The sequence below is a fragment of the Melozone crissalis genome, unplaced genomic scaffold (genome assembly GCF_028551555.1).
Source record: "Melozone crissalis strain CALT ecotype California unplaced genomic scaffold, PUWL_Pcris_2 ptg000013l_1, whole genome shotgun sequence".
NCBI classification, from domain to species: domain Eukaryota; kingdom Metazoa; phylum Chordata; class Aves; order Passeriformes; family Passerellidae; genus Melozone; species Melozone crissalis.
The window spans coordinates 2006290-2032860 of record NW_026535791.1 but is presented as its reverse complement, the minus strand read 5'-3'; the positions used below and the strand labels follow the sequence as shown (position 1 = coordinate 2032860).

General features: G+C 36.0%; 1 protein-coding gene across 1 annotated transcript in view; it reads right to left on the bottom strand.

Moving 5' to 3' along the window:
• The window catches only part of ATM (ATM serine/threonine kinase), a 55521-nt gene extending 30481 nt beyond the window's left edge, over nt 1-25040 (bottom strand). The window contains exons 1-31 of the mRNA XM_054271888.1: nt 24885-25040; nt 24687-24799; nt 23329-23474; nt 22760-22924; nt 21803-21968; nt 21286-21524; nt 20368-20531; nt 19966-20135; nt 19054-19425; nt 18328-18522; nt 17893-17988; nt 17182-17407; nt 16914-17045; nt 16057-16182; nt 15844-15933; nt 14733-14901; nt 13879-14078; nt 13250-13332; nt 13006-13161; nt 12054-12129; nt 11792-11922; nt 11315-11435; nt 10093-10269; nt 9148-9317; nt 8574-8820; nt 7888-8006; nt 6069-6195; nt 4650-4849; nt 3201-3375; nt 1432-1596; nt 1044-1176 (exon numbers count right to left, since the gene is read on the bottom strand). Coding sequence (XP_054127863.1) covers nt 1044-1176; nt 1432-1596; nt 3201-3375; nt 4650-4849; nt 6069-6195; nt 7888-8006; nt 8574-8820; nt 9148-9317; nt 10093-10269; nt 11315-11435; nt 11792-11922; nt 12054-12129; nt 13006-13161; nt 13250-13332; nt 13879-14078; nt 14733-14901; nt 15844-15933; nt 16057-16182; nt 16914-17045; nt 17182-17407; nt 17893-17988; nt 18328-18522; nt 19054-19425; nt 19966-20135; nt 20368-20531; nt 21286-21524; nt 21803-21968; nt 22760-22924; nt 23329-23474; nt 24687-24799; nt 24885-24956 — 4921 coding nt within the window. The 5' untranslated portion in view covers nt 24957-25040. The remainder of the gene's footprint in view (nt 1-1043; nt 1177-1431; nt 1597-3200; nt 3376-4649; nt 4850-6068; nt 6196-7887; nt 8007-8573; nt 8821-9147; nt 9318-10092; nt 10270-11314; nt 11436-11791; nt 11923-12053; nt 12130-13005; nt 13162-13249; nt 13333-13878; nt 14079-14732; nt 14902-15843; nt 15934-16056; nt 16183-16913; nt 17046-17181; nt 17408-17892; nt 17989-18327; nt 18523-19053; nt 19426-19965; nt 20136-20367; nt 20532-21285; nt 21525-21802; nt 21969-22759; nt 22925-23328; nt 23475-24686; nt 24800-24884) is intronic.
• Nucleotides 25041-26571: the final 1531 nt, after the last annotated feature.

The window sequence follows — 26571 nt, the reverse complement described above, 5'->3', positions numbered from 1 at the left end:
CTTTTAATGTCAGTTATATTTATGTTGTTATATTGTTATATAATAGTTATGTTGTTAATATTCATAGTAAGTAGCAGTAAGTGCCATGGTAAATATATTTTGAAGAAATTGCATGGTTTCTCTTGTGTAACTGCTCCCAGATTATTTAATCTGTTTTTGTACTGTGATAAAAGTGGTAAGCACTCCCTACAATGCTTCATCATTCCATCCACCAGTTCATACAGCTCTATCTATTCCTACTCAATCTCTTTTCCAATCTTACAAGGCTCTCCTCTGATGGAAGTTGTTCCACACAAGCTTGTTGCCCTTTCACTAACTTTGTTCAAAGAGAGTTATTTGTAAAATTGTAAATTTGGGGATGTGGGGGCCAAAATGCACTTGGCACCACAGCCTTACAACATTGCAATTCTTATCCAAATTTTAGTTTGTACTTGTTTACAATTAATCACATCATCTTGTTTTATCTTCCTGTCATGCACACAAGCTGATGAAGACTTGATGGAGAGGAGAAAAGTGAAATGGTCTGGCACAATTATCTGAAAACCAAACTAGGAAGGAACTGGGTCTGGACTGAGGGCTGAAACACAATCTTGGCACATGTCTAAATTCAACTAAACTAAATCCTACTATTTGTTCTGAGAGTTTTACTTTCTAACATGCCTTTAATAAATTGAAGCTTTGTTTCATTTAAAGGAGTAGGGAGATTCATATACAAGAAAATGCATGAAGCAACCACAAATCAATATACTTCTACATTGTCCTGGGCACTCACAACCATACATGACCCATACCAAATGCCTGAAGGGTATTTTATCCTCTCTACCATGTAACATCTCATCTATTAATTTACGATTCACTTTCCTAAAGATATTTTTGATGTTGCATGAATCATAAATGTCAATCTACTCTGTGTGTCAAATTATAATTTGATCACATTGTTAATTTTACAAAAAATATTTCCATGTCAAATTAGAATAGGGTACATCACTAAACACCTAACACCAGGTGGAAAAGAAATAAAACACATAATCAGACATCAGTACCCTGGAAAATTTTCAGGAGATCCTTCATCTGATCTTTATACTGTTCCAACTTTTTGCGTAAATCATAGAGTCCTTCAAGCCGTGTCAAGGGCAGTGAATCACAAACCCCAACTGAGAGAAAGTGATTAATTTCCTGCAAAACAACACTGTATTAAGCACATACAGCATACAAGTAAAGGCTTCAGGTACAGAAGGGGCTCTAAGCAAGTTTTCACAATAAGGATTCCAAGTAAAAATGGAGACCTACAAGTATCTCCGTGGCTGAAACCAGCAATAAAAGAATCCACGTGTCTCATTTAAACTTAAACTATAGTAAGAAAATTTTTCTTCTGGGGAAAGTCTGCATTACAGAAAACATTATGTGAGATATATTTTAAAATGTAATTACCTCCAAAAGAGAATATGGTCCTTTACTGTATTTTATTTTCTGTTGAGTTGCCCGCAAGTCTTTAAAAGCAGGGTATTCAGGAAAAGGATCTAAGCACTTGATTGCTTGGTACAGACATTCATTATCCTTATTTTCTATCACCAGGTATTTCAACAAGCCTAGGACCTGAACATAAAAAGTAAATGAAAACCAAAAAAGACAGAGGAACATTTTTGAGCTGTATTTCTTATTCAGGTTATAAAGTTTGTATTTCTCTAAGTTTCATTAAACTAGTAAGATAATTTATTTACATTGTTAAAAGCTGTAAGATTGTTAGAGGCTTGGGGAAATCACAGATACATTCTAAAACGGTGGAGCATTTCTGCTCTTCCTCCTTCCAAACAGAAATCAAAGCTTTTACTATCCCAGCCTGCAGTTTGCTCTGTCTTTTGAGGAAGTTGATTTCAAATGCTGGCCAATATGATCTCTATGATATTCACAAAGATTTAACAACACACTGCACCCAAGCATTTCCGGAGTTATTAGGACTTTCCTGTTCTCACTAAAGTGCTGATTATTTGGAATTTAGACAAACACTTATATATCATACCTTACTACCCAAATCACTGAACTCTGGCAGAATTTGTATAACAACCTATCTACAACTTGAATAAATGTCAATGGGGTACCATACCTTCTTTGGAAAAACATTGTCTTTATGCTTTACTTAAAAATCAATGCAACTGGATATTAAATCCAAGCACCTTTGAGAAGTTTTAAATCTAAATTATGGGGGTTTTATTTGAAGACTTGTATTTATCTGAAAATTATCAACTAGCCTCAATTCAATGCTAGAAGAAAAAATAAAAAAGAAGGAACTGAAAAGTGATCATTAGAAGGTGGGCATCCCTGCAGGAGTAGGATATGAGAAGGTTTCACATTTGACATCATTTCCAATTCAGAGAAATTTCTGTCCTCCCCACTTTGTTCCTGCCCAGGGATACCCTGACACGTGGCCTTTGCAGATGTGCATGTGCAGCTGTTTACACAGACATACTGTAAATCTGATCACAATCAGGTAGCTGTGAAACAAGACTGCCAGGTTATTTTCAGCTGGGCTGGCACAGCCCTCCAGCTCAACTGGAAGTACAAGGAGGAGGACAGCACAGGGCTACAGTGCAACCATGCAGATGCCTATGGTACAGTGGAATCAGATTAAGCCAGAAGGCAACATGAGGACTGAAGTGCAACAGGCACACTCTTCTGACCTACAGCTACTAATTGTAAATCTCTGAATCCTCTTATATTTCCACCCCCAGCAGAATGCACATAAAAAGCAACACTAGAGGGAAAACAATGCTTGTCACACAACACAAACTGCTTTGTTTCCCATTTAAGCCCTATGTGTGCTAAATTTTTTTTAAACTATCATTTATTAAATAAATAGCTGAACTAGTGAAATCTGTTTTCTGCACACATTTCCTTTTTGTCCTTTAGACACCTTGTACTAAAGGTCTTCATCATATTTCCCATTAAATCATCCACAGAGTTTTTTAAGGAGTTGCTTAGCTGCTTGATGTGCTATTTGGCAAAACAGAAGTACCAAAAGTGAAATTGCATTTAAAAAAACTAAAGGCATAGTATTACATCCAAAAAATTGTTTTTATATAAATCTCCAAAGCATAGGAAAAAGGAATTAAAATTGAACACAAGTACAGATAGAGCCTTAAGAACAGTGAACACGAACTGGAAAACTAACAGGTAAGGCATAAGCAGCACCACAAAACTACCTGTTCCTGAATCTGAGACTGGTCCATGGCAAGAGGTGTCAGGGTTCCCACAATAACATGAAGGTGGGTCTCCAGAGCATCGCTGCAGCACGTAACTGCTGTGTGGCAAACATGATGCAGCAGGTCACAGCACAGCGAGAAGCTGCGCATGGAAACGTCCCTGATTACCATGGGTCTGTCACAGGAAACAAAGGGAATTAAAGAAATACAAACTGGCACTGTCTTGAGCATCAACATTTCACGCATCTTGGAATAATAAGGGAAAAAGAATAAAGTCAGGATGAATTCATTCTAAACTTCAAAATTTATCAACTCAATGAATCAGCTTTAAAGACTTAGCTCAGGAAACACAAAGAAACACAGCGAATTTGACTGATCACTTCAGAAAATGGAATAAAATCTTGTTAAAAGATAAATACCATAAAGAACAAAAATCCCTAGAAGGGTTTTAGATTATTGCTTGTCAGAACAATCTTGACAGAAGCAGAAAAAATGGAAAACACGCTCTCTGAATCCTCCTCTACCTAAAATGACTATTAGTTTAAAAAAAAAAAAAGGTTATAAAGGACACCTGGAGATTATGCAGTGCAGCTTCCTCCCTTAAGCAGTGTCAGCTTCAAATTCAGATCAGGTTCTCAGGGTTTTATTGAGCTGAATTCTGAGGTCTCTCTGGAAGGGAGTGTTGCCCTCCAGTGCATCAGCAGCCCCTGCCTCAGCTGAGTGTTCAACATAAGAATAGTAATGCCATAATAATGGTATTTACAATCCACACATCTCTTCAACATCTCAGGGTATGAAATGCTTCAAACCAGCTAAGGAACCAATTTATACATAAACTCAGAGACATGTGGGCTAATAACTGTCTGGGAAACCCCAAGTTAAAGCTCAAGTAAGAAAGTATCTATAATCTTCTTATGCAAAAGATAAGAATCCCACTTAAATTTTAACCTGGTGAAGGACCAGTTTTCTTAGTCCGAAGGCAAGCTAAGAGAACGTGTACAATTCTCACTTTGCTATAGGTACTTAGGGATGGAATGTAAATGTCAACACTCTTATTAACTCCATAAGCACACTTTATTTGACATGTGCTTACTTTGCACTTAACCCCACCTTTTTAATTTTTCTCCCATATGATTTAAATTCCTAAACACCCCATCATCAAAATCTCATAACATTGCTTATTTTTGCAATTTGATAACCTACTACAAATACAAAACCTTCAATATAGCAAACATCTAAATACAAGGCCAGCACAAAACATTCTATATTTTAGTAAGAGTTTTATGTTTAAATTCTGAAATTATAAAATAACAGCATTTTTATTTTTAATTTTAGCAATTTATAATTAATTTTACAGGTTAATTAACATCTGCTAGCAATATCAGAATGTAAGGTTACAGGAGCAAGGGAGCACATACAGGAAGAACTAGAGATAATTACTTTGTTTACCTGCTGTTGATGTGGTGAATCAGGGTGTAAATTACATCTCGGAGGACAAAAGCCCAGGCTCCTCCTAAACTGTCTTTGATCTCTTTGAGTAACAGACCAACAAACAGGTGATAAATTATAAGAACTCTGTGTTTCTTATACATGTTTTTTGTTTCTGAAGCATGCTTACAAAGAGCTAGAAGGATTTTCTGGAATGAATCCTAAAAGTGAATAAAATACGAGCACAAAAAATTATTCATAATGTCAATATAGATATCAAGAAAAAACTTTAAAAATTTAAAACCTAACATGGGCAAAATAGCTTCATTATTTTTATTGCTTTAAACAAACAAAAGACCTACAGAGAAACCAATTCCCCAAACAGGACTATAAGCCATATACCTCTTCATTTTCCTTTCTTTATTCCCCCACATGAGATACGCTATGCCCATTTTTCAGAAAGCCAAACAATGATGGCAATGTCTATCAACAGAGAAACATCAATTAAAAGCCATGAAAGCATCAGGTAAGAATTCAACCTGTATTTTTTCAAACATAATGTTCATGTGTGCAAGATGCACAATTTCACAGGACACAGCACAGCAGGCTGCAACTGTTAAAACTGTAAACTTATAAAACACTGGGCAGGTAGTGTAACATTTTAAAAACGGCTGGCAATATTAACTTTTACACTCAAAAGATTTAGATAAAACATGGTTTAGGAATTTTTTTTTCCTATTTTTAGATTATTTATAGGTAGGCAAAGGAAGTTATTGACAATATATGCAATAAAACAGCGTAACTTTAAACAGATACATTTCTAAGGAACAAACTTAGACAACAGTAAAATATTTAAGATTTATTGCAAAGCTGTATAATTTCCTATGTCTTCATATTTTGCTTTAACAGATGAAAATCAAGTGTCAAAAAATATCCCTAAGTATAAAATTTTCACATTGTAAGTAAAAGTAAGTAAATTTTATATTTTAATTGTAGGCTGTATATAGTTACAATTGACCAAGTATAATGATTTTAGAACATTCTTCAAACATGTGACAAATATGCCATGTTCTAAACTGTGACTGGTACCCAGAGATTTTAAAATAAAAACCTTTAAAATAATCTACTCTACTTTATATGTATTATATAATGCATATAATTACATAATTTACACAGTTATATAAGACATTTTTCATATATAATAAAATAATTAATGAAGTAATATAATTATATAGTACATATAACTCAGTCCCTGAATTTAGGACATCTTCCACTTCAAGAGGCAAACAAATGAAAAGAAAAGGGTCTAAGGCTGGTTTTTTGATTCACATAGAAATGATGAAAATGTTTAATTTAACTAAAGGGTACCCATAACAGAAATTTTGCATTCTATAGGAAATAAATTCATAATTTTCTTACATCATACATCATCATACTTACAGGGCTTTTAGAAAGAACTGCTATAATACTTTTTAATTTGCTTTTATGACAGTTGCTAATATAGTCCAAGGTTGCTTTAATCACATAAGATGGAAAATGAGGAGGATTAGGAGCAGGATCCAGTTCTCTAAATGAATAAAAAAGAAATTAATATTTTTCTTCTCAAAAGTCAAACCACTTGTATTTAATATAGTAAGTCTTGATGAATAAACACATTAATTCCTAGAAAATACCTACTTTCAATAAGAAGCATCAAAAGCATCCAGAAAAGTGACATGCATCTTATTTTGTATCTGCTTCTTGTTTCTCTATGGTAGCTTTCAAAACTGTACTTTCTAGACATTCTTTTACTTTTTTTTTTTTTTTTGAGAGATGATATTGTTAAAAACCCACACATTTGTCTCATCTAAGGTACTTAGCACAAAAATCTAATTACAATTCATGGCTAAATCTTCTGCATTATGTAATTGTGGGAACAATTTGGTTGAGGAAAAACAAGGGAGTGAAATTTTCTGGGACCTCAAGAAGAAAAGAAATGCATCATGGTAGTAATAAAGGCACATAACCTAAGTTTCATCACTCTTATTCTTACCGTTTCCTTCTTAAAAAGAGCTTTGTTTACAAGCAGACACCACAGTTTGTTAATAAACTCACTGCAGAAAAATTCTTTGAAGAGTTTTTAAATTCCCAGCTATTTAACTTTTGGCAGATTTTCCAAGAAATGCTTTGGACTCTTTCAACTAACTGTTTTTACAATAAAGGTATCTTCTTCAAGAACTTTACAAATTGCAATGTTTTTCCAAAAAGTTTGTATCTGAACATAAAAATCTGGAAAACTATTATGCAAATATGGATATTTTAGGACAAAAACAAAGACAGAAAAGGTAATAAACATGAAGATATTTCTGGCACTAGGCTATTTCTATTAATTAGGAATTTGTTTATTTGGCATTGCCTAACCGATCTCCTTACCAAAGACACGAGCTGCCACTGCCAGAACCACTAAGAAACAGTTCACTTTCCCTCTCTGTGACTTCAAGTTATTAAAAACCATTAAATCAATTTAATTTATAGACTAGAATCTGACCAATTTTACAGAGGGCAGTCCATCTAGGTTTGAATTCATGTCAATTGGCAGTGCCAAACAGTCCTGCTCAACAACACACAACAGCACTCCCTGGCCCACTGTTCATTCCTTCCATTGCATGGAGTATTATGGTGTAGCCATGACATTTTCTGAAAAATCCCTTTGCCAGGATTTCTCTCCTGAGAAGCTGAGAGGCCTCAGAGGAAAAGAAAAACAATAATTGTCTGCTGCTGTGGAATGCAACAGTTGCATCTGTGATTGGTCCATGTTGGTTGTTTCTAATTAATGACCAATCACAGTCAGCTGGCTTGGACTCTCTGAGAGTCATGAGCTTTTGCTATCACTCCATTTCTTTCCTTGCTAGCCTTCTGATGAAAGCCTTTCTTCTATTCTTTTAACATAGTTTTAGTAGATCATTATCTTTTAATATAATAAAAAAATAAATCAGCCTTCTGAAACGTGGAGTCAAGATTCTCGTCTCTTCCCTCATTTGGGACCCCTGAACACCCCCACAACTGGTGACCTTGAGTGAAGAAAAATTCCACATTACAGAGCTTCTCATCCTGACCTTGGGGAGTAACTACCTGAGGAGGTATGACTATGATTTATCACTACTAGTAACAATAAACCCTCTCAGCTGCAGGGTTACCTCTTCTCATGCCTGAAGGGCACATTTTAATGCACAGTGTTACACAAACACACTCAGCATTTAGAAAATCTGCAAGTACACACCTTATGTATTTACTTAGATGAGACCCTTCTTCAACTGTAGTACCAGCTGGTTCATGTAAAGTCATCAACAGTTCAACCACAATCTCTGCCAAGTTACTATGAGATAAATTGTCCATTTGCTACAAGAAGAAAAATAGCATTTTATTAGAAAAATGTATTCCAGCCAGAATTACTTCTTTGGCTCCTGAGAAAGCCTACTTGTCTAGATTCTCTACTTGTTCCATCATCCATGACATATAATTCATTCATAAATTAAGCCTGGTTAAGTTTCTCTAGGGTAGCAACAGGTAGAACAATCTGCTTTCCCAGAGTATATAGAAAGTTTCACTTTATTACTAGTTCTGAACATAAGAGTCTGCCTTTGGAGAAGATGACTCATCATAAAGCATTAACAAAATATTTTAAGAGGAAAATGTGACAGATATACAACAGAGAAACTCAGGGCTGTACAATGAACGGAAAAAAATTATTGCATTATGAAAAAAATTATGCTTTAGTCACCTTTCTGCCTTAAAGTTTCTATTGAACAGCTCCTTGAAATCCTTGGGATAAAAAATCATCTAGTTTGTATTTAATAAAGTATTACTTTTGCACCTATAAATTTGAACTATTTACATAATATATACATTTTTCTCTCTGGTCTGTTAAACACCATAAAACTCAACTTACATATTTTAAATGGATACCTGTTTTCCTAAGCAGTTTTCATCCTGAAGCATGTCATAGACTTTAGAAGCCATTTCCCTTTGCTCTGCTACTTCACTCCTTTCATGGCTTTGATAGACAAAGTATGGGAGGATATTGACAAGTAACTTTGGAAAGCAGTCTGCCAGAACTTCTCTCCAGTCCTTCTCAATCTTGTTGGCAAGTGATTTCACGTCTTCAAACTGACTTCTAATCACCAGGTGTGGAACCAAAACTTTGTAACAAGACCTACATGTAGTAAATACATTTCCAAAATGTCCTTAAATTACTTTTTAAAAAAACCTTGAGCATCACATAGTAAATACCATTTCTCTACTGTATAACTAAACTTCCAATCATTGTTTAGCTACTGCTACACACACACACACACACACAAAAAGAAAAATCTTACCTGCATAAATATAATACACACGATGCTTGGAATACACTTCAAATGTTCTCAATACATCACCTCACAACAAAATCCTGATGCATTGCTACATTCAGCAACTTGAGGCCCTGTATCATAATTGTACATAAAATCTAAATAATACTGTCATCATATAGCAAACTCACCTGTAGAACTCCTCAAGGCTAGTATAGTTCAGAAGAACATAAGGAAAAGCAGACAGGCTATATCCAGTATCATTTATTTTCAGCCACTCCATCACCAAATAGTCTAAATGTGATGTCATGAAGTCTTCTATACTTTTATAGCCAAAAATGTCAGACACTTTTTTCAAAACCTGAAATGCATGAATTAATAATGCAAAGATAACATAGAGAGTAGATGGTATTATGGCAAACTGACAATGTTACACCTCCATGTGTACCCTCCAGCCTTTTAATGAATATTTGTGTAACTCAGCCCCTCTTTAGCATAAGTCATTTTAGTATTTGTATTGCCATATCTCAGGAGATCCTGGAGTGCAATCCAGGAACTACAACTAACCCATATGAGTAAAGAAAGGATGGCCACTACTCATTTTGCAGGGTACAGACTGTGTGCAAAAACATGAAGCAAGCAGTGAATAGAAAGAAAGGATAAAAGGAACATGTGCATTTAAAAAATTCCTGGTGTGAAAGGCTGATGTATAAGCAGCAATCATTTCAATACACCCTTGTGAAGTTCAAAATAGAATTCCACAAAGACACATACCATCTTCCAATACACTGCATTTATTTTACATATTTTCCATATAAGAAAACTTGCTTCCTCTGGGTAGAATGATTTTTTAAAATGAGATCTGCAATATTCAGCATATAAAAGCCTATTTGTATTTCACATCTGTGCTTTCAAATCATACAAGATTTGCCATTACAATTGCCTTTCATAATTTTACTATTTCTATGTAAGTCATTAAATATAAAGACAAATTAATTCAGTAATGTAAGTACCATATTAGTTATACCTTTACAATATTTAACAAATTTCAATACTGAGCAAAACATCTGGTAGTCTTCTAATTTTAACCTAACCTTAATTTATAACCTAAATATCAAATGAAATATCAGACTTGCCTTTTTCACAAGGTGAGGCTCTAATCCATTCTCTTTCACAGACTGGCAAATAGCAAACAGAGCTTGCTTTTCACAGACTGGGCTGCAGCACAGAACCATGGTTATAAGCATCAGCAAAACTGCTTTTCCATTACTCTGTTTGTCCAAAAGATCTTCAGGACTTGCATCACCCCTGACCTACAATAAGAAATCAAGAAGACCTTGAGCAAATATTCTGTTAAAGCAATCTCCTAGTCAATAAATCAGCATAAATAATGTAAAATTAAGGGCACTGACATCAATACTGCTGAACAAGTCAAGTCTCCCTTTTTAACTCCTTGAGGCACATAGGGAAGAACTGCCTTGCTATTTAAATGCAGTTCTCCCCCTATTAAGGCATTGTGTTGACAAGTGGTGAGTTTAAATAAAAGTTACAAGAAACTGCAGTGAAAGGACAAAAACTAACAGACACCACCAAGCTGAGGGGACAGAAATTAGATGATGACAAAGAGCTGGAAGTGACAGTACAGAGGGATGAAAAAAATGACAGAGAGAAGAGGCCTCAGCAGCAAGGCCACAGCAGACAAAAGGAAGAGAGATGACATGCAGGTAGGTAACAACATGACAGAAAAAGAGGGAAAATGATGAACTAGACGACTTAACATGGTAGCAAGGAAGGGGGAAAACTGAAAGACACTAAAAGAAAAATTAAGAAATTCTACACTACTGCATCACACTTGTATTTCCAGTCACTGCACCAAAGTGTAACTTTTCCTTCACTTCAAGCTGCTTCTGAATAGCTCAAATTTTGAAGCAAATCTCAGTTTGGTGCTCTTCATACCACTGGAAACATGATCTTTCTGAAATTTACAAATCTGGTTTTATACTGTGTAAGCACATTATTTAATTTACACTGCTCCTTACTCATTTTTTATATGTTTTCTAGATTATTTGGGCTACATTTTTCTGCAATTCCTAAGTGTTACAGCACTGAACCTGCCAACAAATAGTATGATAAAGAAGAGAAGTTTAAAACACACAGTTTACAAATTTACAAACTTCTAATGTGAGCAAAACTGTGAGCGACTGGATATGAACTGACTATCACTTTGTTTCATGAGCTCAGATTACGAGGAGTCCAGAAGAATTAGTATTTTCAGAAAACTAAACATGATGATGTTAAAGGTAATTTTATTCAAAACATCCAAACTAGGCAAAAACTAATGACTAGATGTTGGTATACCAGATTGCTCATTCCTTCCTGAACTCTGAGGTATGCATTCTCAAAAGCCTTTTGCTGAAGCTTCAGGGGAAGAGGTCTTGACATTCCAGAAGAATCTCTCTGTTTCACATCTTGAAACAAACTTTTAAAAAAAAGAACAATAATTATAAGCATAACACTACAAAATTACTGTATGTTGTGCATACCAGTAAGATTCTGATTTTCTGAATATAAGTATTTTTGTCTCAATTGCCTTATATAGATTTTTATTTATTTTCTTATAGAGCAGTTTCTCTTTCTATATCGATCTCTCACATCACAGAATAATTGAAATGCAAAGTTGGAACACTTCAACAAAATTTGACAGGCTTTTATATTCTGACAAGACTGCAGTTCAAGAGGTATTGAAAAGTGCAGCTATGCAGTAGCAGAAGTGACATCCAGTTAAGTGAAATTAAGCATTATTCCTCCAAACAGAAACAATATCTATATTATCACCTGTTAATTGACTTTGCAGCAAGAATTCGAACTTTATGGTGACTGTCTGCAAGGAAATGTGGGAAAGCATCACTCACAGGGAGATCTTCATTTTTCACATCAAGGATTGCCCACTTGCAATGAGGATCAACCTGAAGAAAATTAATATTGTGATTCAAATTGTACAGAAGATACACTGCAATATGCAAAAGATAAGATGTTTTTAAGTACATCTTAAATAAATATTTAGTATGCTAATGAATGTCAGAAAATCTGGGATTACCTCAAGCAGGGTTTTCATGCAATTTAAAAGGGCCACTCTTACTGATGCCGTGCACTTCCCTCCTTGAGATAAATGCCTAAAACAAGGAATACTCAATTAACAGAAAAAGTTGTCCACGATTTTGAGAAACAGTCCAGCAAGATAGTTTCTGCTGCTCACAGCTGACTCTTTTGTGCTCCATGGGCATGTCTGGGAGGATTTGACATTTTTATTGGTAATTGCAGACAGTATTCTTTTTGGGTTGCCGAAGTTCAGCTCTTGTCATGATTACTGATACAATTCAGCATAGAATCAGTCCTTGTTTATATACAGCAGTGTCGTGTTTATTATTCTGGTACCATCTTAAGGATTAATTTTTTGCTACAAATATAGCATGACACAGAAAATCTGAGAAGTTAAATGCTGCTTAAAGATTCCACAGTACACAAAAACAAGACAAAAAAAAAAAAAACCCAAGCAAGACACAGACAGCACTACAGTCTTTTTACTGATAGCAAAGATAAAAACTAAAAGTCAAAAAATTTTATGTCCAACAGACTCCTGCACCAAGTTGTGACGGTGGTCACAAGGGTTTTGAGGTGAAGAGAGAGGCGAGAATGTTGACTTCATGTTCAGAAGGCTTGATTTATTATTTTATGATCTATATATATTACATTATAACTATACTAAAAGAAATAGAAGGAAAAGTTCTCAGAAGGCTAGCTAAGCTAGGAATAGAAAAGAATGAATAACAAAGATCTGTCTTTTAGCAGAGAGTGAGAGCAGCTCTGCTGTGAGTGGTCAGTAAATCCAAACATCCACAGGAGACCAATCATGGATCCACCTGTTGCATTCCACAGCAGCAGATAACCATTGTTTACACTTTGCTGCTGAGGCCACAGCTTCTCAGAAGGGAGAAAAATTCCAAGAAAAGATTTTTCACAAAAGATGTCTGTGACATTAAGTAACATACCAGAAGGCTCCAACAACTGTCAAAAACTGTCCTTTGGCATTCCCTGCCTCTTCAGCGGGTTCTTTGAACTGGGCCAACCCTGCTGCTACAGGGAGCAAATTATTTAGGATTACTTTACAAACTTCTTGATCTCGACGATACAAAGAACACACAGGACTGTAAAGAAAAAAAGAAAAAATATGTTGAAAAAGCCACCAAATCCCCTGAAATAGATGTAAAACATGCTGAACAGTTTCCTTCTTACGAAAGAGGCTTAAGAAGCATCTCAACATCGACTGCAGGCAAGAGGTGTTCTTCAGTAGGGAGCTCCTTCAACAGGATCAAGTACTGTAGAATAAAAAACTCGAATGGAATAAAAAGCCCAAACAAAACTAAAATGATGAACAGTACTTGGAAGAATAAGTAGTCAAAAAGAAAAATTAGGAACTTTTTTGTTAAGTCTTACGCAAAACCATGCAGGAAGACACCTATCATCAGCAACTGCATGCTTGACTGGTCATCTTTTCATGCAAACACTGTTACACAGCAATACAGATCATCAAACTTTTAGTTCTGGCAGTAAAAAAAAAATGTGCCTTTGTAAACTAAGCCAAGATATTATTCTACTGCAGAGACTATTTCTAGTTCTTTAACAAATAATTAGTTATAAAGGCAAGATATATCTTTTTCTCAACTCTTCGTTTTCTGGCTTACAAATTTGAACTGCTGTTTTCCTGACTTCAACACACTTCAAAACCACCAAATGGAGCCATTTTAAGTCTTCCCAGGGGACTGATGACAGGAGAAAGACAATGTGCAATCGAGAAGACTATGCAAATTTAGTAACAGTACAATTACAGAAGTGGGTCTGCTGTAAAAACCCCTGAGACTCACCATGTGCAGATGCAGTGGCTTGGTGCTGTCAAAGACACTGCCTTCAGTCAGCATTAACAGCCTCCTCCGAATATCGCAGGCGCGGAAGCTCAGTGTCTGAACCCGGACCGTGGTTACACAAATACATAAGAACCTCACAATTTCGAGGAGAAGTAAATCCTGCTTTGCCAACTGCTCTTCAGCTAACGGGCTCAAAGCACCTGGAAGTAAGATTTTCATGTAAGAAATCCTTCTCCAAAGGCAATAGAAGAGGTGGTAACATTTTAAGTCTTTGCAAAACTAATATAAATTCTCAAAAAAGACAGAGTACAAGCAACCTTTGTGTTCATTTGTTATTGAGCAGCTAGGGCATTTTAAGTAAGAATTTAAAACAAAAGGTAACATCAGTACTTGTAGCTCCTAACAGGAATAAACAGACAGATTTATGCTCCTGTCCCTCTGAAGGTCCAGATATAGTGTCAACAATTATCGATCAGGAGAAGGAGAAAAGTTAAATAGGACTATTTTTAAGATAAAGAAGCACAATCTAATGAGACAAGCATTTTATAGACACGTTTTCTAGTCTTTTCTATGCCAAAACTTCTGTCTGACTCTGAAAAACTTAGTGTTTCCTCTTGCCTTATTTGATTTATAAAATTAAAAATAAATTACTCCTTCTAAATGAGCGCGAACACTTCATTAACGTCTTTAAAGCATTGATGAAAATTATAACTGCTTAGAAAGTACCTAGGTGTACCACTACCTGCTTCAACTACTAATAATGCAGCATAATTTTGAACCTTTGTAAGTTTCAAGCAAAGAGATATCTGCAAAAACAAGCTTTTGGAAGTAGTTTGGAGGTAGAAAATACTTGCCCGTTACAGCTTGCATGTCACCAGATTCATTTGTATCACTGATGTCAGTCATTGAATGATCATCAAACAAACCATCAGATGCCTGGTTATCTACTTCCATAATACTCTCCTCAGGATCATTCCTGAGATCCACTTCTCCCAGTACACTTGGCTTTCCAGTAACTGTCATCTGACAAAAACACCACAGCCTTTTACAGTTGCTTTTTAGGGACAGAAGAAACACCACAGACATAGCACAAGGAGAGACACTGCAGTTTTCCAGTGAACTAGAGCAGGTGAAGACAGTAAGAGTGACACAGAATTGATTAATTACATCCTTTGTGATAAATCTGTTTTCTATACACTGTCTGAACTATTCTCTTTAGGATAGAAGCCTCCTCAGATAGATACTCATCTCTGCATTTTAGATTCTGCCAAGGGACAGTGTTAGTTTTTAAAAAAACAGTTCTCTCTGTAAGACTCACCAACTTCTCACCATACTTCATAATTAGAAAGAAATGAAAAGGAGGCATGTGACTTTCTGAAGGCAAATTAATTACTACTTTCCCTACCAGATGGCAAGTTAACACATGGCAAAACCCCCAGCTCTTCCTCATCTGAAAAGCAGGAATTTGCCTACCTAGACCTGACCACAAAACCATGTGCCAAAGAGAAATTTTAAGTATTGTGCAATGATGTGTACACTTCCACTTTTCCCAGTGGGAAAGGAGTAATTTACAGTAAGATTTAATACATGATAAACACAAAAAACCCTGCTCCTTTACAAGTGCGTTAACGTTAACCATCTAGTGGTATGGAATTCTTCTGTATACACCTCTACTGCAAGAAAGTATTAAAAACATGAAAAACAGCATAAATTTGTTTTTTAATGTGAGCTGGAATGTTCACCTTGATCAAATGTTATCCATCTGCTCTTCTTTTTACCCTAAGCATGTGTTCAAATGCTAAACAGAAATGTTTCTGTTTAGAATTTTCTATAAAACTCATGTATTTCAATTTTATTTTTTTCAGTAATATGAACCTTGTTTGATTTGCCTCCAGATTACTGTGCTGTAAAAACAATCCCCTCACAGAAGAGCACTGCATTCAGAAACAGACAGAATGTACTTACCAGATTCTGGCAAATGTCTATCAGATCGTTCATAAATTTTGATGTTAACAAACGCAGGAATATATTAGACAGCATCTTATTAGCACTGTTCTGTAAGGAAGCAAGAGGTATAGATAGCCTAATTAATTATTTGCAGGAATTAAAGGTATGATATACTCAATTTCCTGATCTCATTAATAAAGAAAGAAATTTTAAGTCCTTTATAAACTTTACCTTGGTACAATTGCACAAACATTTTGTACACTGCATTATCAAGGTCCTCAGAGTGTTGATCTGGGTATCTTCATTTAGTTTGTTTTTAGACTGGGAAATGCTTTCTCCAGCATAATGAATGAGAGACTAGCAAAAATACAACATGGTTAGAAAACCCCAGTGAAATGCCCTTATACACTGGCACCTACACAGTACACACATTATCACAAAAGGAAAGGGTTCTCATTCATACATTCTCATTCATACAGCTTTGATATTCATAGTGTGCATCAATGAACCCACTTTTTTTTCCTGTGATTTTTGTTGTGCTCATTTTGCTCAAGTAGCGACAAAAACGTGGTTTAGGCATGTTTGAAACATTAATATTTTCATCACAAAAGAAAAATACAGCACATCTCCATACAGTGTAAGTTTTGGGTTTCTGTATTTAAGCCAGGAGCCACCTCAGATAGTGTTAACAATAAAAATAATAGCGATAGCGGTCTTCATACTGGTTTGAACCATCAAATTATCGTAAATTCCTGAATAAAAGACCTACAAATAAAAGGACTTGCTCTCCTACAATTGGTCCTTTGTCTACATGTCCATGACTTCCATTTTTTGGAAAGTTGTAACTCAGAAATGTATCAATATTTAGAATAATCTCCACTGCAAAGCTCAGGAGCTGGTGTACTGACAGAATTTCAGTGACTCCTCTCTTTCAGCGGCAGAAACTTATTTAAACCTCTCTAAGCTGCCTTTTTCTGAGGAGACACCTGTGCTCTGAAAATGTGCCAATACAAACAGAATTTTATGAAGCAGTCAATATTCAATGCTTTATTTAATTTTTAATAGGTCCCAAATGCATTACTGCTTACCTTAGCTTTCTGGAACAACTCTGACTTACAGGCATCCTCCTCTTTGAAAATGCCAGTGTAGCAATAGCAGCCCAGAACGCCAGCCAAGAGACTGACACATCGGACAAGGTGCTCAGCAGCAACAACCTTAGACTAAATCAAATACACAGTATCAATACCAGCAACTATCAATACCATCACCACAAAATACAGACTCCACACACTTTGCCTTGGAAATAGATTGTTTGGGAGCACAAATGTAAGGATGTAACAACAATTTCTAACTTACCTTAGGACCACAACTGCTTAAAAGCTTTTCTGACATTACTAAAAGGCAGTTCTCCAGTGTTTCCCTAAGATTTTGGTTGATGACAAGTCTTGAACCAGTCACATTTTTATCTGTAACATTTACTCCAAAGTTAGTGAAAATATCCATTTCATCAAATGTAGTCTGCAGGTACAGCTCTTCAACATCAGAAAAATTATTTTCTTCTTTCACTTGCACATGTTGTTCACTTGAAGAAGAGACACAGTTTTTACTTCAGCAGCCAGTATATAACTTAAAAGTCTTAAATACTATTATTTAAATACAGGAAATATACAAAAGCAAAATAAAATATTTTAATATTTTTGTATTTCTGAACCCTGGTTGACCAAGCCACTTCTGACATGACTTTCACTGTGGAATGGACAATACCATTCCAGCTCTAACTGAACTGTAAGGAAACATGAAGCCTGCACACAGATCATGCCTTCTCCTGCAATTATGGAGCAGCATCTGCTTTGTGTCAGGGTCCCTGACCTCAGCTGAAGCAGACATCCACAAAGCCCCTGAAACTAGTATTTTTAACTTCTAGTAGGCAAGTCTTATATTGCCTCAGAACAAGTTACACACATTTTAGTCTTATTAAGAGGAAACTGGATATAGTCCAAAGCATTGATGAGAGATGCAGCAGCATTCCTAGCTTAAGTACCTGCAATGATTAATTTAAAAACATACCATTTAGCATCATTTTGGAAAAAGACCATGGAGGCTCTGCAGTTCTTCATTGTAAGGCTCACAAGAATTTTTTGTAATACAAGATGAGGAAAATCACTGTAATAAAGAAAATGTTTTCAGATTTTCTTGCAATCAGACAAGCTCTTGGGATTTGTGAAGCACACAAAACACTGACCAGATTAACAGGGTACCTTCAATGAAATTTAAGTTTCCACTGAAGATTTCTATTGCATAGGTCACATATCTGCCATGATATGGACAGATAACCAAATTATATCCTCAGAATGACATTCTACAGGAAGCTGAAAAACCTTATATATTCTGCCTAAGCTTTAATATAACGGAATTCTGCATTAATATAATGCATTTTTCTCTGCAAAATTTTTTGTGTTACAGGGTGAGCTTACATGTAAAATTATGCCACAAAAACTTTACCTGAGGAGCACAGGAGGCAACTCTGCACATTCTTCTATTTCTTCCTCCAAGCAGCTGGACAGAAGCCATTTCATTATTGCCTCCCTTAACACAGAACCCAGATTTTTTTCAGAACTGTTGTGTTCCATTCCTATGTCCAAATTTTCTGGCACTGAATAGGTAGACATCACTAATGATAAACAGCATACAGCAGAACTGCAGCAAAAATGGAACAGGGGATCTGTGAGAAACCATGTGGTATTTGTTGATTAGCACTCTAAAGCAAAGTGAGTATTTCTGCATGCACAGGAAGCATCAAGTACATAAGCAAGTTAAAAAGCATGCACACTGGTCAACTCCTTCATTAAAATCTTTGCATTTTCATTTCTCTTGGCTATTACAGACCATGATTTCCTACCTATCTAAAAGACTAAGTCAGAGTACTTATTTCAGAATAAAAATACAGAAGAAAACATGCTTCTTAACTTCAAAAAAATCAACATATGTCTGTCAGATCTTTAAATTTTTTGTCCATTTAAAATTTTAGTATATTCTAAATGTGAAGATGATTGCCTCTTCAGCCTCTGCTTTCAGTCTTTTTACATATTTATGATAATTTCAACTGCTTAGAACACAAATGTGTGCAGTTCTTAAGCAGAACTACAGTCACAACAACAATAATATTGAGTAACACAGCAAAGAGGAATGTGAATCAGACACAAGACACTATCCTTGATTCCATTTTACCTTGAAGGTTTGCATGCAGGTCCTGAAAATATCTTCCAGAGCTCTTTATCTGTTACAACAAGGTTCCCTTGAATCATAGCTCCAAGCAGCCCAAAGCTCTCCACTTCAATTTGCTGAAGACTAACGCTGCGAATGGTCAGAGTCCAGATCTTTGCCCAGGTTCTCTGGAGCTCCAACTTGTGGGTGCTTTTCAAATCAGCTTTCTGGTTTTGACACAAAGCCACCTCTGTGAGACACTTCAGCACGTAGGGGGTCCTTTCTCCTCGGCGCTGCTGAGGCAGTAACTGGTGAAGGACATTGAGTAAGGCAGGCAGCTCACTGCTAGGAATACTCATGGGATACTTGGATATTAGCTGACTTGTAATCTGTAACCTTGAAAACACAAAGTGAAGCAATTAATACCAAACATACAGAAATTTGCATTTTCAGCAGTAAACAAACAAAACCTTCTTCAAATGCAATTTCTCATTTATAATTTCCAGTTTTGAGCTGATTTGTTTACTATCAAAAGTTAAAGATTCAGTACTTCTACCATTTTCACTTGAAAAGACTGCTCACCTAGCCTCACTATCACTAACAGTTTCTTACAGTTCAGAGCTCCCTCATGGCAAACAAAATATCATTCAGTCAAGGTCCAAGGTAAGAAGCCAGGCCTTGGAACAGTTTTCAGAACAGGTATTACAGAAAACTCTGTGAACTAGACCAAAATGGCCAAACTCTTAATGGTTACTGTACCATGACACAGCCAGCTTAGAGCAACTTTCCAAATGCTCTGACATTCTAAGTTCACTGCTTAGATACATAATCACAGCATGTCCAGACACCCAACTTAAACGCACAACATATTCAGGAGAACATTAAATGTAAAAAGATGTCTGGAGTGATACTTTTTTCATGTAAAGATGTTATTACCAAGGTATGACATCAGAATCCTTCTGGGATCTCTGCATGTTGTCTCGAATGACCCCCCAGCCAAGCTCAATCCTCCTGCGCTTGTTTGGCGCCGTGTCCTCACTGGGCTCTCTTTGTGACACAGCATATGACTGGGTAATTTCCAGGACTTTGGTATCCTCTGTGAAAACCTTTCATAAAGAGAAATTAAAAAGTATGCAAATTAAGGAAAAAAAAGCAGCAGTATTTACAAGTAAACTGAAATACTTACAGGCCAACAAGAAACACAAGTGAAGTACAGTATAACATTTATAAACTGCACAAAATTAACAAAACACAACACATCACAGACAAAAGTTATGAATACTTCAGCAAAGCATACAGCTCAGTATAGTCAATCACGTATTCAAATAAAAATGTTACCTGATGACAAATATCAGCCATTAACTCAATTAAATTTTCCTTTACAGCAATATTACGAGAGCCTGAAGAATACTTCCCTCTGCTACTGATGATATTTATTTCATTCACCAGCAGATCATAGAGGTTGTGTAAGATGCTTTGCCACTTTGTTAAGTCATATGCACCTGTACATGCAAAAACAATTAAAAGATAGCATGTATCACCCACTCGATACAATACATAAACCTACCTAGACAATGCAAAATACAGGCAAAATCTGAGTAAGGCAAACAAAGCTCACCAAGTGCAGGCTTGAAAAGCAAATCCTACACTTTAGAATGAATAAAGTAAAAAGAGGAAAAGTTTAAGAGAGAACTTAATCAGCATACAGAAATAATTAAGGTAGGAATTAAGTTTCTAATAAACAAGTCCTCATCTAACTGGAAAGAATACAGTTAAAGGTAATGGATAGATTTGTACAAAGCATAAAAAAACTACGCTAGACTTAAAATAGACCACAACAAACATAATTACTGAGTTATATTCTCTGACCAGTTTTATAGCGTAAGTCAGACTCAATTAACCGTAGTAATTTCTGGGTTTAAATAGATCTGGTAAGACACCAACACAAACGCAATCTAAATTATTATTTCCTATCCCCAAAGACTTAGTATTTTCACTTAGCAATTAAAACTGCCTTTTCATTAAAAGATGCCTCAACCTTTAAAGGACTTAACACAATTAATATGGTCTTAGTGGATACAATTTGAAAACTCCTTTTCACTTTCACTCAGTATTAACCCATAGCATAAAACTACTGACAAATAATCATCACTACCATTAATGTTTCCAAGACTCAGCATCAAAATTCAGAGTTGGCATAATAATTTAAACAACCACATGCAGCAAAAAAAAAAAAAATTAAGCTTTTCATTGTACCTCTTCCCTGAGTTTTTGCACCCTTTGGATGATGAATATGAACTTGGAGACGAAATAACTCAATTATTGATTCTTTCAGGGAATCCTTTGGTCTATACTGAGTCCATATGTAAAGCACTGTAGGCAAAATTTCTTCCCCTACTTTGCAAATCTGTATGCGACAGTTGTCAGCGAACTTGTTGCAGAAGATATTCATTGCTCCAACAATATGATCCAGGCCTGCAGTATTCTTCTCCTGCCTGTAACACAAACCTAACACTCAAACTTCCAAGAGAAATAATCTTATTTATTTTCATAAGTATTGTTTAAATGCAAATTCTAGCAAGTAACAACATTCAGAACAGTATTTGCTTAATAAATGTAGAAGCCATTCGTATTTTAGAGAAGTTCCTTAATTGACATTCAAAGACAGAAGAAAATATATCTGAAGAAGTATTACCTATTATTACTCAAGTCTAATCCCAAGTACTTAATATAAGTTATTTTCTTGCATACAAAAGGAGCACTTGCAACGTACCTTGCAGACTGCATTGCTTTTGAAAAGAAGACAAGCATGTCAGAACACAACCCATCAGTTTGGAAGCAGTACCCTCTTGTAAGTGTGTGAATTATCCTAGCCACTAATACTCTATTAATGCTTCCAGAAGGTTTGAGGTATAAATGGCCATACCGGGTCAGCAACTCTGCAAATGTATTAAAAAAGAATGCAGATAAGTATAAACATACATATTACAGAAAATTACATTAAAAAATATTGACACAAAATATTGCATTAAAGATACAGAGACCACCACTCTGAGGTCAACAGCTGGAATCCATGTTCTTACTTTCAATGGCAACAGATCCCTGATTTTATAAATAAAAAAGCTGACTTCTCTGATGTACCCCAAGAGTTATAAGCAAGCATTAAGGTGGAATCACTAGAAAAGGTTATAGTAACCTTTACAAAGATTATATACCCCTCCTTTAATAAAAACAACTTGTTCCACTTACTGGATTAAAGTTTGACTTGCTCTAGATTTACGGCCTTCAGCCCTGCCTCACCTCAGTAACTAAATTCCACTGTGCTCCTTACAATCTAATGTCCACACTTCGGCCACACTTCCCAGTTTTGCCCATCCACAGACTCAGCTAACTTCCATGTTCCTAAAGAAACCACCACACAGCAACCCACTGGCTCTCCACGCCTGTGCTCTCTCCCAGTGACCTGTGCAGACCATGCATACATGAGCTGACTGTACAGAAGTGCTCATGTTTCAGCAAGAAAAGACAAACAGTACACAGAAAAAAAAAAAATTAATTCCTAAACTTTACTGCTTTGTTTACTTTAAGTGTAAGCCCTTAAAGGCTGACACTGCTTTACTCCATATTTTGTGCACTACCTCACACAACAGGGCATCAAACAAATTAAAATGCATCTAAAACATGCTTCTACAAAAGGAAACACATTTCTAAGTAAGTTCAAAACTGTTACCTGACCATTGCTGCTGGGATATCTCACACCAGTATTTTCTTACTGATAGGATATCCTTCAGGAGTATACTACTACAGTCAGAACCATAAGCAGCACAACTTATTGGATCTCTTATAATTTCCACAACATAAATCAGAAGTTCCTGACATTTCAGTCTGGGTCCTCCTATATGAAGAAACAACATCAGATTATTTAATTAACTCAAATTCCACCAAATAAATCTGTAATTAATTGTTTGTAAATATTACCTAATTAAAAAAACAAAACCCCCAAACTTCCTCCTAGTTCTATGAGGAAATATTTTCTTAAACTGTTTCTAAAATATAAATTACCAGTGGGAGGATATATCAGTCACAGACACATTGAATAATTAGAAAAAGGCACTGTGAACATCAAAAAGGACAGATAAGGAGTACAAGTGACAGGTTCACATTAAGATATTTAAATAGCAAACATCTGGAAGCAAATATGATGAACCCTATATTGGTAACTTCAAAGTTAAAATTCAAAGTTGAAAGCAAAGTACCAAACCAAACCAGTAGCTCTATATGATAATGCATATTACTGACGTTTATTAGCACATCTGATGAAGTATTTGACCAAGCTTCCAACTTCTTGTATTTTTTTCTGTCGTGTAGTTTGAGTTGAAGCAGATGCATTTGGTTTTGTCAGCTGCAGGTTTTTAAGTTCTTTGTGGAAATATTTCTGCAAGACGCTTCAAAAATAAAAGAGAGATTAAACCAAGGACCTGCTCATTTATGACTGAAGCAAAATAAAAAAATGTTGGTTTAGGCTGAAATGCCAGTTCCTGTTCTTCTCACAATTCTAATTAATTATCAAGGACTAAACCCAATTGAAATACGCTACAGTCCAAGCATGACTGGAAAACAGTCTATAAAAGGAGATGCAAGTTTCAAAGATAACCCAAAAGCAACTTGGAGTAGGAACCAAACTTTCCTTTAAACTTTGCACAGTGCTAAACATGCAACTTAAAATTAGGAAAAAAAGCCTTGCTAAGTATTTTTATTTATGCTGCAACATTATAAAACAAAATAATAAGAAGTACTTATCATTGCTTTTATTGGGAAAGCCTTCAATTCCTGTTTCCATATAATTTGAAGTTAATATATGGATTATATTTTAGATCTATGAATAAATTAAACTTTTCACTGTATTTGTCACTGTAATTGCTATAGATTTTCTGGCCTTCTATTTGAATTCAGTTTAGAGGCTCTATTTTTGTATTCCTCCTGTATATTCCTAATATACTACTGTCTCTAAAGCAATGTATAAAATTTATCAAGCACTTTTTATGAAATTTTTGGTATACCTGTAAAACAAAAACTATTCCAATGCTGTCAAATTAGAAAAAACATAATGGAAAGCAGGAACCTATTCAATGAAAAGCAATAATTCACATGAACTTCTACCATGAAATTTAACACTGGCTGAAGCTGCTGTAAGAACTTATGACACTCATGCTTAGTCCAATCTTAAAGTACACCTGGAGCAGATTGTACCAAAGATCAGCCCCTATAAACATGCCACAGTCCTTCTACCGTATCTTGAGGAATTCAGCAACACAAGAAACTTTAACAAAGCTACCTGTAATCCACCTTATAGACTGAAAATCAGAAGTGAAGAATAATTTTCCATAGAACAAAGCAACTATTATTTTTGCAAGTAAAAGAATCTACCCAATTAATGAGTTTCCTAGCAGTTTTCTGTAAGGGATAAGTGTGGCACTTTTGGCCATTTTAAATTTACTTCCCTTGGAGACTAAGGTAAGTTATTACTTATTTATAAGCTGACAAGAAGTCGAAATCAATATACAAAAAGATAAGCACTAAAATAGGCCTAACAAACAATAGAATGATGTCCCGTTCAAGAAAATTGTGACCATTCACAAACAAAACCAAGGAACTACCTAAATACAGCATCCCAGTTGAGTTGCTTTGCTTGTTTGGAATCAGAATTCCGGTCCAGCTGGAGAATTGTTTCAGGATCACGGAGAAGTCGCTTGAAATTTTCAATTTCCTTCTGAAAATGTATTACAAAAAGAATAATTGTTTATGATTCCCTTCATTGTTATTTGAGGTACACTGCCCAAAAGAAAACTTGTTACCCTTCGCTCCACAGCTTTCTCATTTTCAAGGCGACGACAGCAAACCAGCAGATCATGTAATGCAAGACTCATGGTTCAGCTTAAAGAAGAGTCATTTATATCTGCACACAGAAGAAAAATGGGTAAAACAGTAATTATTGACCACACAGCCAAGTAAAAAAACTATCCTGAAAGTCCAGTATCAAACAGAACCATGATGTTCAATGTTTCATGGAAAAGCTTATTTGTGGCCTGGTCAGTCTTATTGGTTGCAAAACTGAAGCAGTTTCATGTCAAGAATGCAATCTGTTCCCACAGACAACAGTCACAGAATAACTGCAGAAAACCCCTTCACAGAACTCTGACTTCCTTTCTGTGAGTGCTGAGTAGAGCTGGGCAGACAATTGGGAGGACAATTATAGTGATAATGACAGAGCTAAATACATTCTGGCAAGTGGCACTAACTTTCAGTAGCTCTTTTAATGTGATACTGCCAGGAGAAGGCAGCACTTGGAAAATGCTCTCTCACACTGTACATTTTCATAGGTATGCACCATCTATTGACAAATCCCCAGGGGCTCGACATGTCAAAGGATTATTAAGTATCAGTTGTATGAAAAAACAACTTTTTCCTTCTATGATCACTTAAAATGACACCTCTTCTTTGACAGAGGTTGGAATTAGCTAGACCTTGCAGTACATAAAATTATGATGCTGCAGATCACAACCATGACATTCTATTTAACTGCCACGCTTCTACTTTCACACCCTTGAAGCAGACCCAAGAGAAACCCTTTTTTGAAAAGACAGATCACACAAGCTGGAAGTAACTCCAAACACATGCTGCTGCTATAATAAGCAAGGGAGAACAGGCGTTCATGATGCACAGCACTGCATCTTGAGTGCTTACATGAGAATATAAAAATAGCTATTTAATTAAGCAAAACTTTAAATATCTACTGCCTTAGACTGCATTTATTTCCTTTATTTTCTATTTCATTACTTCCTATTTCCTTGGCTTCAATCAAGATCGGGCTGGGGCTAAGTACAGAGATTTGGTGACTGATAGATGTGTATGAAAAATTATACATTTTAAGTGTGAAGGCTGCCTGTACTGTACAACTGCACTTATTTAAATTAAGTGCTCCTTTACTAACTTCAAGAACCATGGAATATCCTGAGTTGGAAGGGATACACAAGGACTCCCCAAGTCCAATTCCTGGCCCTGTGCAGGACACAAGAATCACACCATATGCCTGGAAGTGTTTCCAAACAGCTCTTGCATTCCGGAAAGTTGGCTCTGTGGGCTCTTCCCTGGGAGCATGTACCAATGCTCAACTACTCTCTGTCCCTCTGGTGGTTGGGCACAGAAACAAAACATAACCCAACCCAGCAGAGCCGATGCTTTTGACGGAAACGAAACAGAAAGAAACTTTCTGAACAACAGTGGCTTCTGATGCGCTTGGTCGAAAACTGTGGCAACAGGGGTAAGGCCTGGGCACTCAAGAAGGCAGCCCCCTCGACCTACTGGCATTTCAACAGCCATAACAAAAGCAGTGAAAAATTCCCTAGAATGAATCCGCTACTTCTCTTCCTGGCTACACAGTTTTCTAACTACCACATGGCGGCCACCTTCACGCGCTACATGACCGACCCAGGGGAATGCAGGCGCACCGAATACCCTGAAGGGCGGCGAGAGGAGCCGGCT